Here is an 18,224-nt window from a genome sequence, read left to right on the forward strand (position 1 = left end):
TGAGTTTTGGGGAAAATACTACTAATATATCCAGTTCCAAGCAATGACAATAAAAATCACTACAAACCTAGCGTGACCGATTTTAACCAGCTGCCTCCAGATCCATTTGCTACCCTTGCTCATGGTAAGAGTTATCACCAAATGGTTGTTATCTCCACTTCATGCTTCAGAAAGAACTGGCTGAAAGTCATAAACCAGTTTCTGCCTCCAGAAGGCACATTAGAAAAAAGAAAAAAGTGTTCCTTGCTAACACCACTGTCTGATAGCTCTACAGAAGTCATTCAGCTTCTTGCTCATTCTGGAGGCAGAAGATATCCATTTCCTGATTGCTCACAGGGCAGGAATATTGCCCTCATTCAGGGAAGAAGCTGCATAAAACCAACTGCAGCAGCACTCCTTCCCATGACAGATTTCAAGAGCCATACCTTAACTTTCATAGTTTTCTTACATAAAGAAAACAAGTTTCTGCCTTTTCATGCTGCATAATACTTTCCAAGTAGTGGACTGATTCTCACTGCTTACAAAAGATTTAAATATGCTTTAATTCAAAAGAAGAGACAACCAAGACGTAGTCCTGAACACAGAGGCCACCTGCCAGGACTCCTTGATTAAGGTCATTAATTTGCATTTGCTCCATTAGATCAAGACCAAGAAGTAGTTCTGGATACAGAGGCATCTGCGAGGACTCCTGGATTAAGGTCACCGAGTTTCATTTGCTCCATCAGATAAAGACCAAGAAGGTGGTAGACCAGGAATGGACAGTATGAGATGTCACCTTTCAGCACGTTGTAACTTAGGTTCACTAGACTGTTTCCATTCTAACCTCCAGGACATACTCTACGCAAACTGAGTCTAAGAGAGATTCTTAAGACATCACAAAATAATGACCTAATTAGAGAAGCTTCTGAATCAAGACAGAGCTTCTGTATTGAGAGCACTGGAGGAAAAAAGCTGGGAAACTTAAAAAGGGACTTATTAATAAACTTATTAATGTCATAAACAACATAAAACTCCAGGAAAGCAGCTGACACACCCTGCTGCTCAACTCTACTCACGTCTTTAGAACCAGGTAATATCACAGTTCACACAGTTGAAAGACAGAAATGGAAATATTATTCCAATGGTATCTTTGAACATTAGTACCTTAATACATGAAATTCAGGTTTTACAGTTTGAGCCATGACAGCTCATTAACCAAAGCTGCCTTAGCACAGTTTAAATTTGCAGTTTTCTAACGCATGACAGTCAGCTTACATCCCTTCAGACAGAAGTTCTCATCAAGCTTTGGTAAATCCCTAACAAGGAACAGCTCGCAAAGAACTAAAATGACCTTTAAGGTTTATTTTAATTTCTCTTCCACAGGTGAAACTTGAATTCAAGAGCTCCATGGCAAGAGATGAGAGGGAGAATGTTACCAGAGTGTTACGGAGAGAACTTTGTCAACGTTAGCTCGGTCTGCTTTAAATTCCCAGTGATCAAGAATAATGTGATGTACACATTTTCACACTGTAGCTATTTTACTGGAATTAATTTAAAATTACAGTGAAGACAAGTGAAAAATTCTATGTTCTTCTCTAAAAGGCCAGACTCAATTCCAGCATAGCTTTTGGACATGTATTCTAAGACCACTTACTGTGGACTTAAGCCACAGCTGAAGAGGTTAATATTGTAAGAAGCACTTATACACAGGAAACACCAAATTTAAGACAAAATTACTCTGAGGCACCACTAGGTACTCACTTGAATCAGATCTTCTTTACGGGTTTGAATATAAAAGTGGGATGATAATTCTCTGCCAAGTGGACTTTAATATAGTTCTACAGAAAACCATCTTTTGTTTATTGATAAATTTATGTCCGAAGTAGCTCAATTCTATCTCATGATCTCACGCGTGTTGCTCAGTTATTTTTTTTTTCAGCTTTTCTTTGCATATTGAAGTGATGTGTTCCCATGTTACAACTCATTACACAGCATTTAGAAGATTCATAAAACGGTTTGGTCTTAATACAGTTCTTTCAGTTACGGGGGGAACACGTGTGTGACCTTATTTTTTTAAACAAAATTTTGTTTAAAAAAAGGCAGATTTAATCTTTGTGGTGTTGAGCTGTATTCCTGTCCCATTTACACACAAGATATCTAAGCTAACTAACCCATACAAGGCAGGATCTGAGCTCGGGAAACCAGTGGTATGTTTCAACTCATGCTTATGATCAGGAGCTTCAAAGACCTTTGGTAAATCTGAAAGCCCAGGTGAAGTCAGAGTGTAGTAATAAATAGAGAGGACAAAAAAAACCCCAACAAAACCCAGGAATTCACAATGCCGGCAATTTTGCATCTTCATTAGTTTAATTGCACTATATACAGCTTCCCTGAAGAGCTACTGTTTTGCTACTATACCCTTTTCAAGAAGAAAACAGGTTCAAGTTTTATGCACACACTCACCTGTGTTACTTTTTTTAATTTTATTTTTTTTTTAAATAAAAACAACAACCAAACTCTAAAGTTCAAGTTAACATTCTAAAAATACCCCAAAACCTAATTAATAGTTCTTGTGCTTCACACACTGGCTACAGCATCCCAAAGGGCAAGTGACATATCCAGTGCTGAAGCCACTCTGCTACAGTGACACAAAAGGGGTTACTCGGTCAAAAGAAAAGAAAAACAAAGACATTAATAACATGCAGCGGAGAGTTTAATTGAAACATGCTCTTCGACAGGAAAAGCAGCAGATACAATCTGCCAAGTTGTGTAGCACCTGAGTTAGTGAAGGTCCTGGAAAAGGTGGCAGCGGCTCACTGGATGGAGTGCCAGCCGGAAGTTCAGAACCTACTGGTAGCACCTATGGATAACGAAGAGGAAACGCGAGTCCATCAGACATGGAACAACAGAAGGATCAGATACCAAGCTACAGCCAGCCATGTCATACAACACAAGTCTCAACATTTATTTTTTTTCTACAGAGACTTCCTTCCTGGAGAGTTAGCATAGAGTCTTTAGGGATTTTTACAACAAACTTAAAGGAAGTTGTTTGCTTTTATTTTTTTAATCCAGATTATCTTTTGAGTGGCCACAATTTCCAGTTTAAACAAACTGCTGTGTCCAGGAGCAAAGTATCTTGGGGATATTATTTTCAAGTTTGCAAGAAATGCTACAATAATTCTTCCACAAAGCAATTAAGTTTCCAAGAAGCTTAATTTATAAAAGGGTGCAAGAATGCACTCAGTCTCCTTACAACAGATCTATGTTAACTGCTCACTGGCAACAGCAAGCTACGCGCTTCTGGCAAACTGTTCCAAGCAGTATGACTTGAGAACAGGAACTGTCATGCCTGAGGATGTCTCCACTTGTTGAGAAGCATATTTATAGACCTCTCATACCAATCTCTGGATCCATCACATTTTTGAACCTGAAGGGTGTTGATGACCCACAGAAGATGACTAAGCCATGCAACTGGGTAGGGAGAAGTCATCCAGGTTATATGGAAGAGGTTAGAGACTGGAAAGGTTAGAAGGAGGCATCAAAGCCTTCCCACCAGGTCAGATAGCACATTCCAGTTAGTTATTTCCATTGTTAGGGAAGTTCTAGGAATTAAGTGATCCATTACACAATTCGCAATTCTTATTCTCAGCTGGAATCTTGAGGCTTGACCATGACTTTGAAGTTTGAGAAATACATGATAGCCTGATGAGTTATAGTGTTGGGCAGCTGGTTTCCCTTGTACGACAGGGAGCACCGCTGGATACCTGTGATGAGCCCAAAATCTACTCCAGTCCTCAACAAGCAGAACCAGTTCTAGCTTGCAGTCATGTTACCACAGTTTAACTAATGGAATGTATCTCCACTGGCCAGTTATTCCTGCAATTTGAACCATAATTACCTCTCCTCCCAAAAAATGTTTCAGTAGGAACTATGTGAAGTTGCATTAGCTCAGATTTTTTGTGCACTAGGAACACGCGCGTGGATGTTACCTACTCTGAGGCGTGTTGAGTTATTAAGCTGTGGTAAGTTAATAATTTAGTTTATAAGTAAGAGGCAAAAGATACTTTAAATAAATTCATAAGACAAGTCAAAACACATTTAACTGTCTAGGTTAACAGGCTAGCCATAAACAAAAATAAAATACACACATATACAGTTTAGTAAACCCCAGAAAACTAAAGCAAAACTAAAGCTTAAACACAAAAAGGCAAACTAAAACTAAGCTTTGAAAAAAAGCCAAGCTAATTCATAAGTGAAAACTTCAGAGAGGAGGTATTTTTCCCACAACTGACATGAAAATCCCCAAACACTGATGACATTCACACCCAAGCCTTGGTCATTACAGGTTTGCAGTTAGCAGGTTTCTAACTGCCCCAACGCTAGTTTTTATTACTCTAAAATATTTCTTTTCTAATCCTCAACTTAATTTCTCCATAAGCAAATGCATCTGTTTCTAGATTTCCTTTCCAGCTTCCTTGGTATATATTCCAGCTCCTCCATGGCACAGATTTTTCTATTTTGTTTGAATATAAAGAGTACAAAGGGAAAGACTACTAATGAATGGGGATGCTTGGAGCATTAGCTCAATTCAAATAGCCTGAAACTGGTTCTGAAACTGAAATTAGCAAGGCTGGCTGAAGAAGACCAACAAAGTATGGGTGAGTGGAAAAGAACAGTTACAGAAACCAAAAGAAGGGAGAATAAGGTTTTTGGTTTGTTCAACATTTCAATCTATTCCTATTTAACTTTGAAAAGGAAAAGACTACCAATAATTTAAACTACTGAAAAGCACCATCTCCCAACACAGGGAGTTATTTAAATGAAAATAGATAGTCTCATTTCACATATCGATACTTCCAATTAGTGAGCAGGTAACAACATCCACAACACATGTCAGGTTGTTACTGTAAGTCATGACTATCTCTATGAAAAAGTGTTTGAAGAGTGTGATTCAGTAAATAAACAAAAAAGTGTGTTTTCAGATATCCAGGTATTTTTTTTAAACCTCTCAAAATTCTGTTTTCATAAATCTAACTTTTAGAAGGAGAAGAGTATCCAGGCACCACATAACCAGCAGAGGACTTATTAAAAAAACAAAACCAAAAATAAAATAAAATTAAAAAACACAAAAAACCCCCCCAAAAAACCCACAACTACCAAAGCAGCTTTCAGTCAGGCTCACCCTTGCCTTCAAGGAACAGGCTAAAGCCAAACAGCAAAGCTAAGCTATCCTTACTACTGAGAAACATACAACCACCCCATCTCATTCTAGTGATCACGTGCAAGGTAAAAAGCTATTTAAAGCAAGCCTTCCAAATTCTATTTGAAAAAAACAAACAAACCAAAAAACCCAACAACAAACAAAAAAACAAACCACAGTTGCTTCACTCTCTGTAGTTTATGAGTAGGAAAAATTAACAGCAACACTAGAGCTTTCTCAGAAGCATAATATAGAATTGGTGGGGTTTTTTTCCCCCTAATATGGACACAATTAAAACATCTCTTGGGACACACAAAAATAACCAGAGCATAAAACTTTCAATATTCTATTAAATGAAGACACCCCTACCTGAAGAAATATTTTGCTTTATAAAAGAGATTCTGCTCAAGAAGGTTGTTTCCTACAATACTTGAACAGTCACACAAATGCTGCATTTCTTACCGGTACCCTGCTCAGAGGGGGCTTTGAAGGAGAGGTCCCTGGTTTCACCACTGCTGTTGCAATGCTGCTCGATGCTGAAATATAGCTGACTGGGGTCATCACTTGCCCAGGAGTGGCAACTGGTGTCAGCACTGGCAAGCCAGTTGGTCCAAGAGGCAAACTGCTGGGAGGTATACAAGTGCTAATGGATGTCAGAGGTTTAGTTGGTGCAACAACAGTCGTTGGTACTCCAGGAATAATTGTAGTTTCCATTACCAACGATGTCTCCAGAGATACTGATGGATGTACTGTTCCCACGTTACCATGTTCACTGAAGAGAGACCGTAGCTTTTCCTCCAGGGTCTTTATATCATCAATACCAGGAGCTTTAGACTGAGCATCAGCATCAGCCTCCAGACAGTGAGTATGAGGCTGATTGGGTAAGGGAGCTGGTTGAGGATGGCTGTGTATCAAAGTTTGCTGTACTGCAGGCAAGTTAGTAACTGGTTGTGGTAAGACACCAGGTAAAGGAACCTGGGGCAACATAGGTGTTGCACCTGGAATTTGGGGTAGGACAGGTGTTGATGTAATTCCTGACGGGACAAGTAAGGGATGCATCACTGGTTGAGTGACTGAACCACATATGCTTGTTGCTACTGAAGATGATAAAGGTGCAGAGATTGGAAGAGATAAGCCAGCTGCACTGCAGAGCTGTGAATTATCCAGAGACTGCCCACTCTCAGGTAACGACTGTGGAGCACTTACAACTGTTGTTTCTGCCAGATTGGAGACAGAGCCACTGCTACTAAGCTGAGGAAGCTGCAAAGCCACATTCTGAGTCACAGATGTCTGTGGTGCTGCCATACTACTTCCAATCTGAGGAGTAGACTGAGATGTCACAGCTGGTGCAACAACACCAAGACCGGTGACACCAGGAACTTGGGTAGATGGCAGTGCCAAAGAAGACGGCGTGCTGATACTAGAGGCAATGTCTCCAGTTACTGGTTGAGCAGGCTGGGATGTGGTAGGTAAGGAGAAAGAAGCAGGGGCGCTCACACTGGAAGCGACACCAGTCGATTGCTGTCCAGATTGTGAGGCTGGAGGTGGAGAAATAGAGCTTGGCACACTTGCACTTGGTGCAACTCCGACAGCTGCACTTTCTGAAGGCAAAGTAACAGATCCTGGAAGAGAAACACCTGTGCTGGAGGGAACAGATATTGAAGAAGCAGACACAGAGGCAGGTGGTGCACCGCTGCCCGCCATGGTACAGAGTGCAGGTGGAAATGGTGGTACTGTTTGATTGAACACTGGAGGAGCTGTACTAGGTCCTTCTGTCATTTGAGCATGGCCCATCTCAGAGAAAGCTTGCTGCAAGCTCAGGGATGATGCTGAGTGGGAGAGATTCATTCCAGGACCATGTAGCGGAGACGCAGCAACTGGACAAACAGAAAAATGTCAGTCCACCTCGAAAAGTTCTGTAATCAGTATTATTTTTTATGGCTAGACTAAGATCACATTTACCTCGCAGCATAATTAAAAAAAAAAATCCAGGCTTACATTAAAACACAGAATTTCACAGGTTTCAGAGTCCTGCAGACAGCCCCAGCAGTATTTCTTTTTCCCCCTAAGAATCCTGCACAGTATCACTCAAATTACAGTCACTTCTTACCAGCACAGACAGTTCCTCACTTCCCCAAGTACTTTAGGAGGTGTTTAGGAACAGTCAGTTAACTAACTTCACAGTTTTGGTGAACGTGTCTTAGCTGTCCAATTTTAAGACTTTAGATAACTTACCTATATCCGGAGTTTCGTTTCCTCCAGGAACAGGAGATGTGAAGAAGCCCTGTTCTTTTAACCGACTCTCAGGGACAGGGCTAACAATGAACCGTCTTCCTGCAGAATGGACAACCTGGGTAAAGGAGCTAGGAGGAACCCCTAAACAGAAAGAAGTTCAGATATTTAGTGATACGTGGTTGTAACTAAATACATCACCTGCAATATGGAATGTGCACTCCATCATACAAAATAAAAACTTGGCTGCACCCATCTGCTGAAACAGAAAAAAGGTAACTGTTGGAAAAAAAAAATAAATCACAAAAGACTTACCTATTCTTTGTGGCATGGAAGATGTAGGATCTGGCTGTTTGAACTCTAATTTCTGTAAAGTAAGATAAAATTTAAAGTTCTATTCTGCAACAGAAACCCACAAGATAGTTCTTAAAATGCTAGCTTACTGAAATGTGGGCATTTAGGGTAAGCAGTAGCTTGGACCCAAGCACCATGACCAAACTTAGTTGAATTCTGCCCAGATAAATGTCAGCTTTTAGAGTGCTTACAGGGCTTTTGGAGCTACTCAGCTTAGTGACTGTCAATTGAACAAATCCATCTAAACAATCTTTTATTGACAGGCAGTCCAACTGATTTCCTTAAACAGTCTGCAGATAAATGGATGTCTCAAAGTAGCTCTGGATGGAAATAAGGCAGATATTCAGGAAATGTCATCTCTTCTTATTCCCAGCAACCAGTTTCAAAACCTGTGCTTTCTAACTGGGCCATCCAATCTCTTAGTAGCACACTGGGTAGAGGGTCTGAGTCCAGGCTCTCAGTGTTCAGTGAGCAGCACAGGGCTGGGGGTTTTAGTGTCCTGCCTCACAATAACCTCAGATCCAAGAAGCCTCAGTGTTTTAGATTGTCTGCTTAGGGGACTGTTAGGAGATTCAGCAGCTTCAGAAGCATTAGAACACATCAAAAAGCAAAAGGTCTACTTCATTTAGCTTTCTATATTAATTTTAGGCTCTCGCTCTGATATGAAGTTTTCTGTGTTTGTCTTTTTATTTTTAAGCTTTCATATTTCTCATGAAAGAAAGTTTCAATTTCTAGCTAGCTCTAACCACTAAACCACACCACCCAAAATGGAAAATACAAATAGCCAAGGCAATCTGTCCTTTACATACCTGCGACCCTGGAAAGAAGCCATCATCTTTTGTCCGCATACTCTCCAAACCCTGATCACCTTCTGGCTCCACACTTACGTCCTCACTTAGCATTTCATCTGCTTTCTCAATAATCTCTCGTACCTGTTCTACAAATGAGTCTCTCTCAGTTGCCAAAATAAACTCATTCTGCACCTGTAAAGAGAACAAAGAGACAATAATTCTCCACAAATTCTTTCAAAACTATACACTGAATAACCATAATTTACTTTTGATGTTACTGTTTGTTCTCCCCTCACTGTTCTTATACATAAGATAAAGACGGTGACACCTTAGAGAAAAACAATTGTTTCTAAAATTATCACCAGCACAGAGGTATTTGCTCTGGTTTACTCTTTGCTGTGGAACAACATTCAATCTCACTTCTCCAAACTGTCACCTCAATCTTCGCTTAGCACAGTGAAGTTTAAAATTAGCAGCCTTATCTTACTGCAGTTCCAGTATAATGGACATTATGAACCACATTTAAAGGAAATTATAACATTAAAAAAAAAAAATCTGTATTGCAAGATGTGCTCTGTGCTTCTCTTCTCTCTTTCCATGTCATACAGAATTTCTACTCTATGCAGGTTGCACACCACTAACTCAAAGTCTGGTTGTAGTATGTAAATGCAGGTATTAATTATGTTCCCTATATGGGAAAGGAAGATTGTTCAGCCTATCTAGTTCCCATACGTTGTGTTACTTTATAAAAATACATTTTGCTGCTTATGTCGAAGGAAACAAACTTAAACAAGTATACTTGGCTTTTAGAAAGACATGCTCAGTTTGGTCTGAACCTAAAGAAAATTCTGTCTCCTAAAATCATGCATGGTAAAACTCTCAAATACAGTTAGTATAGGAAACAGAAGTAAAGCTGTCAGTCACAGTGTCTCTGCTGGGAAAGACAAAGTGCCTCAGAGGTAAAGCCTGAGACATTGTTTTTACATCAAGTTTTGGGTTGGTGGTTCAGAAAAAGGAAAGACAAAGGTGATATACTTGTATCAGCCTTTGCAATGCAGAATACCTACTAGTTAAAGAAACTTCAGTGCTTTAAGTTGAGCAATGATAGATATCCATATGGGGTATGCCTAACAGTATCCTGATTAAAAGGAAACTAGAAAGTCTTACAATCAAAAGTTTCCTCAACATTCAACAAGCACAGAGTTCTAGATTCAGTTGTCTCAATTAGGTTGCACACTTCCAACCATATGACTGAATCTGGAGGTACAGTTCACTTATTTTGCTTCTAATCATCCTCAAATATCTCTATTTTTTGTTGTTTAGGGGTTTTTTTTGTTTGTTTTGTATTATTTGGGGTTTTGTTTGAGCTTTTCTGGGGGTTCTGTTTTCAAAACAACCATACTCTTACTCCTCCATGAGATCACTTTAGCTATAAGCCAAAGACACCTGTGTATTCTTCTCCATATTTCTTAGCACTTGACTTCACATTACTGACTTGTTTACACTGCCAAGAACATACATAGCCAAGAACCAATTTACTCCTTTTCTTGGAAAGCCATTAGTGGCAAATAGATCATTTCTCCCACGTTACTGATTTGGTTCCTTTTGATAGGTATGAATCCACTACCTATTATTCTGCCACCACTCTAAGCTAAAAGATGAACACTGTGAGAAGCTGGAAAAAGATACTGCTTTTTGTCATTCCCCCTCGCTTCAGTAACACTAAAACAATCTCAGTTTCATTCAGATTTTACTAGCCCAGAAATAAGAGTTTAAATTTTAAAAAGCTATTCCAGGCTACACAGTACTCTTATTTAAGCACATTTAAAGTTCTTTCCCATGCTTGACCATTATACATGGAATGGAGAGGTTTTTCCCTTGAGAAAGTCAAAAGCAGTGTCAGTCATTGCTGACTTTCAGAAAACAATCCCCATCCCTTATTTTAAGGGCAGGATCTTCCAGTTGCAAACAAGAGCAAAAAAACTCAAAGCTTCAGTGTAAGCTGTAAAGGTCTAGCAATGTTTGCTCTTAGCAAAGCAAACGGAATTTGCTTAACCTGGTGCTTTCAGAAAGTTGCCTGCGGTTTTTCCAAAAGTTAGATTGCAAAACACCAAAAGCAGATTTACTTGATAAAACCCACAATTCTAAGGTTAAAAGCTGACACAGATTTTCATGTGAATCCAGAGTGCAATAGTAACTGTTCATTTGGTATACCCCTCTGTGCCTAGAGCCTCTAGTTGTGCTTGCACATCAATAAGGTGAGCACAGACCATGCTACATGGAAGAGCAATTCTGAAACACAAATGAGAAAATAAAAGTGCTTCTATTGTTGCTGTGATTGAGACTGGAATAAATTCTTCACCTCTAAACTGTAACTTACCATAATTGAAGCTATTTCCTCAGGGTTGTCACCATCCAAATCAAATTTGAAAGTAACCATTTTCCGATTGTGTGTCTCCAGCTGGCATTCCACTACCCGATCACCTTTATTTGAAACCTAAAAGAAAACAACAGTTCAAACTAAAAGCATGAGAATCTAAGATTTGGGTTTTAAGGCTCACAGAGACAAACCAACAGTACTGCTCAAAACATTCTCTCTTTCCAGTTTAATAAATAGTGTCACATACAGCATCATTTTTTCTGAAGATCTGACAATTTCTCAAACCTTGTCCACACTTTTCTCAAACTCCTGATGTTCCCTTGTTCCTTCCTAGCTTACAAGTCAGGGGACTGGCCTAGCTTTACTAGTAAGGCTAAATCAAATATTCTGGCATAGTCTGTGCAATCACTGGTGGCTAAGCAAGACAATCTTGCCATATCTAATGCTCCAAAAAGCTCTTAATAGATGAGGTTTGGAATGCTGACTAGAGTAGAAGAAGAAATACACTGGATAGCTTGTGTGCTCAGAGGTGGTGGTGGGGGGAAACAAGACCAGAGAAGACACATAATCCTCAAAGTAAAATTAAATTAAGGTTAAAAAAAAAAAAAAAGGCATCATCACTACCACACTGTCAGTAAAATAGAAAAAATACTCACATTTAGAATTCTCAGTTTTGGCCTAGCAGTCTTCTCATGGCGAGAGCGACTGCGGACAGACCTCCGCATATGACGTTTAGTAGTCCTCCCTTCATGCCTGCCACTAGAAGTTGGAACATTCTCGTTGCCATCACTCAATCCTGAAGCAACATCAGAATGTGCACTAAAAAAAAATAAAAACAATAAACCCAACTTTACATGATAGTATCCACACACTCCATAAGTGCACCAGTAGAGTCTACCCTACCAGATGGCATTCTCTTCTGGACAGCAACAGATGTCTGTTAACCACAGAGTAAGGGAGAAGAGTCCTGTCAACACTTAGGGTTGATTGAACAGCAATTCTGATGGTAATTATTTAGCTACCTATCTCTTGCAAACTGAGTTGTACAAATTCATCTTCTGAAAACGTTTTCAAACTATTTGGAGTTTGAATTCTGTTTAAGTGCCAAATGGACAAAAAAAAAATATTGCTTATGATGCATTTGACGTGACAAATGCAGGATTAGAAGTTAAATCACTATACACAATCCTATTCACTCCCTCCATACCCTGCTGTAAATCAAAACTTACTCCAACTCCCATAAACCTATTTTTCCTCTAGGAAGTCTATTTCCTGACATCCTCAAGAACAACCTCAGTGGAAAAAAAAATATGTATCCCTGGTGAAAAAGAGATAACTAAAGATCACCCAAAGAAGAATAATATAACACATTAAATTGCAATTCAGTTTGGTGAAAAGAAAACAATGCTTACCTATCCATAGAGGAAGCCAAAGGGGTAGACTGAGCAGGCTGTGTTGCTGGAAGAGTCTCTGAAGGAGCAGTCTGTGAGACTCCTTGAGTACCCTACGGATAGAAACCTACATCAAGAATCCCCCAAAGAATATCATTCCTGTTCAAGTAACCCAGTAATCTTTACTGTTTCTTCCCAAAATAGCTGTCAAGCTAAAAGCACTACCTTTTTAGAACTTCCAACAGCTGGCATCTAGACAGCTCTAATTTACCAATGATTCCAGAGCAAACTGCAGTGAAGCAAATCATCATCTGGGGAGAAGGAAACCAGCCATCCTTTCTACTGCTACGTGTCACTACAGTTTGCCATGCAGCCAGAGTCTTACTAACAGAATGTGCAAAAGGCAAGCCAATGCAGAACACAAAGATGATTCAAATTCTCCCTAGCAAGAACAATGCTGCAGGGAATAGGCATTAAAAGACAGATTCTCAAAGGCTATCGGTTGCAGCTTTGTCTTTGATATGGCAAAAAATGATCTACAGCACTAGCGAGAAGTGAAGTGTTAACAGGTTTTTTGCCTGCAGGATGCACACTCACTTCCCAACAGAACAGCCAGTGGCAACAAGGTCCCCACATTGGCATGACATTCTGCTGTAAGAAAAAGGTCATTCGAAATATTAATTTCCAACTGAAGAGAAGCATGGAAGGGATTAGCTCCCTACACACACACACACACACACAGTTGCATAATTCAAACATTTTAAATGTATGGTTACGTTATATTCAACATATTTACCTCCAAAACTGCCTGCTGCGAGGAGGCAGATGAGGCCTGTTGTGCTAAACTCACTGTAGGCTGGGGCACTTGAACCTGTCCTCCTAGGCTGCCCAGAGGAACTAAAACGTTCTGCTCCGCATACGGCTGCACAACAGGAGCAAGATAGCCTGGCTGAGGCATTGCATCTGCAGGTAAGGGAGGGGACAGTACAGCAGAAGGAATGCTGACAGAGGCCACAGCAGAGGAAGGTGCAACATTCGAGTCGCCTGGGTATTGAGATGGCATCCGAGATGGGAAGCCCTGTAATAGAAACGAGGGAGTCAAGTTGTGAATGGCAGAGCTCAATAGGAATCAAGAGAGTGAAAAGAAAAAGAAAACCCAAAACATCAGTCTCAGGGACATCTTCCAACCTTCTCTACTTGCTCACGCACTCCCAAAGACTATCTTCTCAGAGAAGCAGAGGAAACTGGTCACATAGCCAAAGCTCACCTCCCAACTCACCATGCTTGAACAAGCAAATTCCCACTCAAAGCTCCAAGCCTTGGGCAAAACAATCTTCATTGCCCAACTCTCGCAGTTGCCTATGTGGCTTAATATTATTAGTAAGGTTTGAGACTTGAAATGAGTTGGAAGAATTTTCATGCTGAACAACTACTGCTCAGACCATGTTTCACAACTGCTGTTGATTCTTGAGACTAACATAAAAAACACTCTTGTGTTCTTCCTGTCCTCTGACGATGAGGTGACCCAAGAATGAACATTTGTACACACAGTTTCTGTTCTACAGCACTCACAGAATCACAGAATGGTGGGGGTGGGAAGGGACCTCAGGAGATCATCTAATCCCAGGCACTTCGACATATATACAATTTTTGGTGTAGAAAAACAATCGTACGCTGAGTCACTTTTTTTGTCACTATTCAGATGGCCACTTTTACAGTGATCACACAAAGTGGCTGAAGCAGTCTGTGCCCAACTAGCATTTCATGACTAGCATGAGGTACTTATGTCATGTTCAAGATCCATGTTGTCTGACTTATTTCTAGAAAATCCGTGTGTGTGTCCCTCCACCCCTCTCTTCCCAGACTTGGAGTGAAATACTGACATTGCTGAATACACTGCCATTGATTTTCTTTCCAACACACATCCTCCATTTTTAAAAATAACTTTCTTTTTTTTTTTAAACAAGTTGACAAATATCTTGGATGTCCAGCTGTCCTCTTTCACATAGTGGTTGACCCAAGTCCTGCACTATGATTCTGTCATTTCAGACAAAATTCCATTGCCAAATATGAAAAACTCAAAACACCAGTGTGTCCAAGGACTTCCCTCCCCAACCCCTCCTTGAAATATTCCTTTAGCAGACAACAGAATTAATCTTTGTGACTTAGTGGCTCTCTTATGAGAAGTGAGTTGGCCAGGGCATGCAGTTCAGATCTGGTAGCTTACAGGAACAGAAGATGTGGAGAAGAGCTCTGCTGGCTTGCAACAATACCTGATAAAGAGCATCTCCAGCAGGAAGTGAAGCTTCAGCAGCTTGTCCAATGCTGACTGGCAATCCCACGGACTGGACAGCTGGCTGCAGGAGCTGTGGGAGACCCTGGCTGGGCAACTGAGCCACAGGCTGCATCAACGTGGGAAGCTGGCTAGGGACAACAGTTGATCCTACTGGGACAGCGGTTGCAGCAGCAGACGTTGCCAGTGTGAGCAATGGCTGATTCATGCCAGCTGCCATTGAAATGGGCAGTGACTGGAAACCTGGCTGAGCCACTGACACATGGGGAGCTGCTACGGGCAACTGAGAGACTGAAAACTGAGGAACCATGGAAGTTGGCAAGGGTTGTCCCATGGGGAGAAAATGAGAGCCAACAGGGACTGATGGGGCAACTGAAGGCTGAGGGAGGGAAGGTGCTGCCACAGGTAATTGAGGCTCGCCTTGGATGATCGACACTGGTTGGGAAACAGGAAGCTGGGGAGGTAAAGAAAATAGAGATAGATTTTTTTTTTTTAAAGCAGGGTTGCAGAAAGCAGATTTTTTTACGCATTAGTCAAAGAAAGAATTATTCAAGTTACAGCACTCTGTTAAAGTGGGTGGGGAGCACAGTTGGCAGAGTGGCTGGGAAGTTGGCTGGAGTTCCAAAAGGTCCTCACTCCACAACACTTCCCCTGAAGAACTCAACAGGCTCTTGAAACAGACACCCACAGAGGGTGAAAGAGCAACACTCAAATACCCTGAAGCATCGACTTGTGCATAAACAGACTTAAATTCCCCTCAACTCTGTCCCCAGAGCCAAGCCTGTCTTGTTACAGGAAAGAAGTGCAAATCTTGCAACAAATCTGTCAGCTTTGGGTATGGGGACTAAAGCAATGGAGAATGAAAAGCCACTGTGCCAGCATTGAGAATGGCAGGGGATATGTCAATTAAAGCCAGCAAACGATGCAACTGGAAAGGCAGTTTAGATGAACAAGCAACAAAACAACGATTTTAAAAACAAACAAACAAAAAAATAATCAAGGCTCACATGTTCAAGACAGAGATATGAGCAAAAATGAAGTAATACTCAGTAACAAGCTTCTTGACCAGGGAGTAAAGGAGAAGAGCTGAATAAGAAAGATGACAGAGTAGAGAAGACAGTCCTTATGGTCCACTACCTAAACAAGTGAACATGTTTTACACACAAACGGTGCAGAAGATAGACATTGTATGGGAAGCAGAGAAATGACAAGTTCCTGAAAATCCATTCATCATATACCATTCATCAATATGCTTCATGATGTTTTTGACACTTTAAAGATCTTTGTGCATGGAAGTGCTAGCCATCCCTCAAATTACTCACGACTGCCACATGTGAAAATGTTTCCGACACGTTTTTCCAAAAAAACTGACAGTGGTAGCACATTAAGAATACTATTATCTGGATGAATGTTTTGGAACCATTAGAAAAGGTGACAAAAGTGAAGATAGCAGCATGTTCAATTTGCCAGCTGTGAAGAAGAAGGAAAAAGATAAAAATCTGCTAGAAAGAATTTTTGTTTACCTGTGTCCCAGCTGCTGCCTGAGGCATTGGCATAATCTGTGAAGTCTGAGTTTGAGAGACAGTTTGTGTGGGAGTGGCGCCAGCAGAAACTGATGGCTGCTGCTGCAGCTGGTATTGTCCAGGCTGTTGGGAAGAGGCTGGCTGCTGTGCATTCTGTAGTAGGGAAAAGAGGCAGAAGCTGTTTTTCCCACCCACTGAAGTTTTTTAAAGCATATCCTACTTAAATTCTACTTTTTACTCCCTCATCAGTGACATCAGTGGTTCTTCTGAACATGCTGAGTCAATTAAGCTTTAGCAATTACTTATTAGCAGTACTAATACAACTCCATTATCAGCACCAAATCTTGCAACAGAATTATTTCACCTGTGAAAACAAGAATGAAGATTCTATAAAAGGAAGAAAAGGCAGTTAAGAGAAGAGGATGTTGCAGAAGACAGCATTTCCAGTTAGAAGAAACCATGAGAATGAAGTCTGCCTGTCTAGACAGTCTAACTTGCAAATCCTGACGTGCTTCCTCTTAAATGGAACCTCCACTGCAAGCTCAGGTGGGAGTTGGGGAAGACAGACATGTGAAAACAAACATTAACGCGACTCTAAAAAGAGATTCCAGGAAGTCAATGAAGTTAATCTCATAGCACATTAGACTGGGTGAGAACCAGAGGATTTCCTTTGCTTTTGTCCAAAACTATGGGTTGAAGGGTGAACATAGGTAGTCAATTGCTCTTAAAGAGTCATCAAAATCCTATTCTGAAAGTATTTTATAGTGCTGAGTTTAGGAAGCGTGAATGTACCTGTTGAGTATGCTGGGCAGGCTGGGATGGCACCGATGCACTGCTTGAGGCTGACTGGCCTTGCACCTGTGTCTGGAGGAGGGGAAAAAAAACAGAATCAGCTTAAAAACCCCTATAGCTTCTGCAGCAGGCAGTTAAAATCATTTCTGCCTGGAATGATCTGGTTGGAATAGGTTTCTAGCTGTCCTTTTGGCCAACCAGTCCTTTTGGCCAAATTCCACTACAACAACCAGAACAAAGTAGAACAATCTGGAAAAGCAGATTCCATTTTAAGTCTTTCAAAGCAACCAACACACAAAGTCTTTGCAACTCGCATGCACCTCAACGTGAGACAGAACAGCCTACCAGCTGCTTCTTCCACTGACGATGCTTTAAGAGCAGGATGCCTTGGTATGGTAACTGGAAATAAAGGCATTGAGTTTTATATTTACATACGTTCTAAACACAGTTAGGTGGGGAGACAGAAGGAGGCTAGAAGGAAATAAAACTATCTGCTAAAAAAAAAAATTAAAGATCAAAGATCTACAAAATTCTAGACCAGTAACAAAGTACTCGGTACAGGTACATGTCACGAGGTCCCTTTGAGAGGCATGTCAAAATACAAGGGAGAAATCATTTCCAGACTCACTACCATTCAAAGGCTACCAAGAACTGGATATTGAAGAATCTGGGGGTCCACATTCTAGCTAAGACAGAATTTTTGAATGAATAAGCAATGAAAAAGAAACAGATGAGTGGCATACAAATGAATATGGAAGATGTAGAGGAAAATGGAATGGATTTTCATTATTCATTTCATGGCTGACTTTTTTTTTTTTTTATCAGATCCCAGGATCTTCATTATTATTTTTCTGACCATTATATTTCCTTATCAGACCCTGGGAGACAACAAAGACATCCAGATGAGTTCCCTGAGCACACACCACTTTGGTGAAGTGCCTTTGTAAGAAACATATCTGGTACATATGTATCATATCAGAAATATCTACTAAAATTCCTTAATGCTGTGATCATTCAGCTTGTAGAAGTTTATAGGAACAGGTTTATTAAAGTTACATACTTGTTTTTAACTATAGAAACTCTGGGGAAAGCAGAATGCCAATGAAAATAACCATTTTTCTTTGCTGTTTTAGAAGCTTAAAGCCTTTATTGTCTAGGTTCTAAACGTGCTGTATCCCACTGCTGTAACATCTGTTCACACTGACTCAGTTTGTGCTTCACATTCTGTTCTTTTAATGAATTAGAGAAAAGATCCCAGAATTTCTATTCTGTAACACAATCGTGATCCC

General features: G+C 40.5%; 1 protein-coding gene across 1 annotated transcript in view; it reads right to left on the reverse strand.

The window, feature by feature from the left end:
* WNK1 (WNK lysine deficient protein kinase 1) overlaps positions 1-18,224 on the reverse strand; it is a gene marked incomplete at both ends in the record, with an annotated part of 72,060 nt that overhangs the window by 16,563 nt on the left and 37,273 nt on the right. The window contains 13 exons of the mRNA XM_029085732.1: positions 2,756-2,839; positions 5,642-7,056; positions 7,415-7,555; positions 7,727-7,778; positions 8,575-8,748; positions 10,937-11,053; positions 11,593-11,755; positions 12,349-12,440; positions 12,925-12,978; positions 13,124-13,405; positions 14,601-15,074; positions 16,144-16,296; positions 16,936-17,007. Coding sequence (XP_028941565.1) covers positions 2,756-2,839; positions 5,642-7,056; positions 7,415-7,555; positions 7,727-7,778; positions 8,575-8,748; positions 10,937-11,053; positions 11,593-11,755; positions 12,349-12,440; positions 12,925-12,978; positions 13,124-13,405; positions 14,601-15,074; positions 16,144-16,296; positions 16,936-17,007 — 3,273 coding nt within the window. The remainder of the gene's footprint in view (positions 1-2,755; positions 2,840-5,641; positions 7,057-7,414; positions 7,556-7,726; positions 7,779-8,574; positions 8,749-10,936; positions 11,054-11,592; positions 11,756-12,348; positions 12,441-12,924; positions 12,979-13,123; positions 13,406-14,600; positions 15,075-16,143; positions 16,297-16,935; positions 17,008-18,224) is intronic.

Source organism: Antrostomus carolinensis, unplaced genomic scaffold, assembly GCF_000700745.2.
Source record: "Antrostomus carolinensis isolate BGI_N321 unplaced genomic scaffold, ASM70074v2 scaffold2147, whole genome shotgun sequence".
NCBI classification, from domain to species: domain Eukaryota; kingdom Metazoa; phylum Chordata; class Aves; order Caprimulgiformes; family Caprimulgidae; genus Antrostomus; species Antrostomus carolinensis.